This window comes from Carlito syrichta, unplaced genomic scaffold (assembly GCF_000164805.1).
Source record: "Carlito syrichta isolate Samal-C Ts95f unplaced genomic scaffold, Tarsius_syrichta-2.0.1 Scaffold316473, whole genome shotgun sequence".
Lineage (NCBI taxonomy): Eukaryota > Metazoa > Chordata > Mammalia > Primates > Tarsiidae > Carlito > Carlito syrichta.
Window position 1 is genome coordinate 39,270 of NW_007260569.1, and position 1,459 is coordinate 40,728.

Consider the following 1,459-nt stretch of genomic DNA (forward strand, 5'->3'; position numbering starts at 1 on the left):
CACTGTGGTGTTACATGGGTATGAAGCAGTGAAGGAAGCCCTGATTGATCACGGAGAAGAGTTTTCTGGGAGAGGCAGTTTCCCAGTGGCTGAAAAAGCTAATAAGGGATATGGTAGGTGTGCAGGTGCTTGTGACACCATTGGTAATGGGGGTGAGAAGGATAAAAATCTTCTAGGCTAGATCTTGGCTCCACGAGGAGTTTCTCCATGTCTGCTTCTTCTTCCTTTATGGGGTTCTCCCTAATTTCTGTTTACTTGATCTGTTAGGAGTTATTTTCAGCAACGGAAAGAGATGGAAGGAGATCCGGCGTTTCTCTCTCATGACCCTGCGGAACTTTGGGATGGGAAAGAGGAGCGTTGAAGATCGTGTTCAAGAGGAAGCCCGCAGCCTGGTTGAGGAGTTGAGAAAAACCAAAGGTGGGTGACTCGATTCTGTATCAGTAACATTAGCAGACTGGTTTCTTCTCAAATGATGTCATAGGAGATACTTAAGGGGTGATCGGATCTTTTTATTATGGGGCCTGGTTGTCAGCCCTCATGTGAAGGAAGGAAGTTTGAAACAGAGAGCCAAGGGAGCATGTGTCTATCTATGCTGTATGTGTGCAGGCATCATTGTGCATAAAGGTATAAAAGGCTCCTTTAATCCAATTTCCTCCTAAATATTGTTTCCTTGTTTTCAAATCATAAATTATGAATATTGGTTTTGAGTTCATTTTTGAAAAAGGTTGGAGAGTGATGCTTTCCCCATAGCATAAAGGTGGCTTACCTATTCCAGAATCTCGCATTAGAGACTACTTGGCAGTTGAACATGGTGAGAATGACCCCATCACACCTTTATGGAGCATGAATCAAGTGCATGTGCTTTCATTTAATTTGACTATTTTTGTAAAACCAGCCTCACTGACATATCTATGGAATTGCTTTCAGGCCTGTGTCTACAATTCTGGCTAGTAATGATATTATGTAATGCTTTTACTTGCTTAGGCATATCTCAGCACCGTTCACATCAATTATTAGTTCTCTGTAAGCATTATTTAACAAATATATTTAACAAATATAAGCACTATTTAAAAGTATAAGCACTAATTGTTTTTTGGTACTCTGTTGAAATATATACTTTGAGAAAATATATGGCATGACATAATTCTACAAATTACAGAAATCCCTATGTATAAAATGATGTATTTAACTAGATTTTACCTACTATCAATAACTCTATAAATTTTATTCCCTAAGTATAATTTGGCTTTGCTTTCGGTTTTCCTTGTCTTTCCCCCCCATGTTTATAGGACTTGTGCTAAGATATTTCTGGCAATTTATTTTCTTACCACTGCCAGCTTGTCACAATGAGTCTCATTATCAGCTCAGATTCCAAATTACTTTTCTAAAATTTTCAATTCTACATGAAGTGAAAGATAGAATGAAAATCAGATTTATCTGTGAATCTCTCTCTCTCTCT

At 38.2% G+C, this 1,459-nt stretch overlaps 1 protein-coding gene across 3 annotated transcripts in view; it reads left to right on the top strand.

Annotated features, from left to right (window-relative positions):
• LOC103277060 (cytochrome P450 2C19-like) overlaps positions 1-1,459 on the top strand; it is a 22,426-nt gene that overhangs the window by 1,203 nt on the left and 19,764 nt on the right. For 2 of the 3 annotated variants that reach the window (XM_008074498.1, XM_021707255.1), the window contains 2 exons: positions 1-113; positions 268-417. The exon at positions 1-113 is cut by the window's left edge. In XM_008074498.1, the coding sequence (XP_008072689.1) occupies positions 1-113; positions 268-417 (263 nt within the window). The remainder of the gene's footprint in view (positions 114-267; positions 418-1,459) is intronic. The other variant, XM_008074499.1, reaches the window with a different exon arrangement.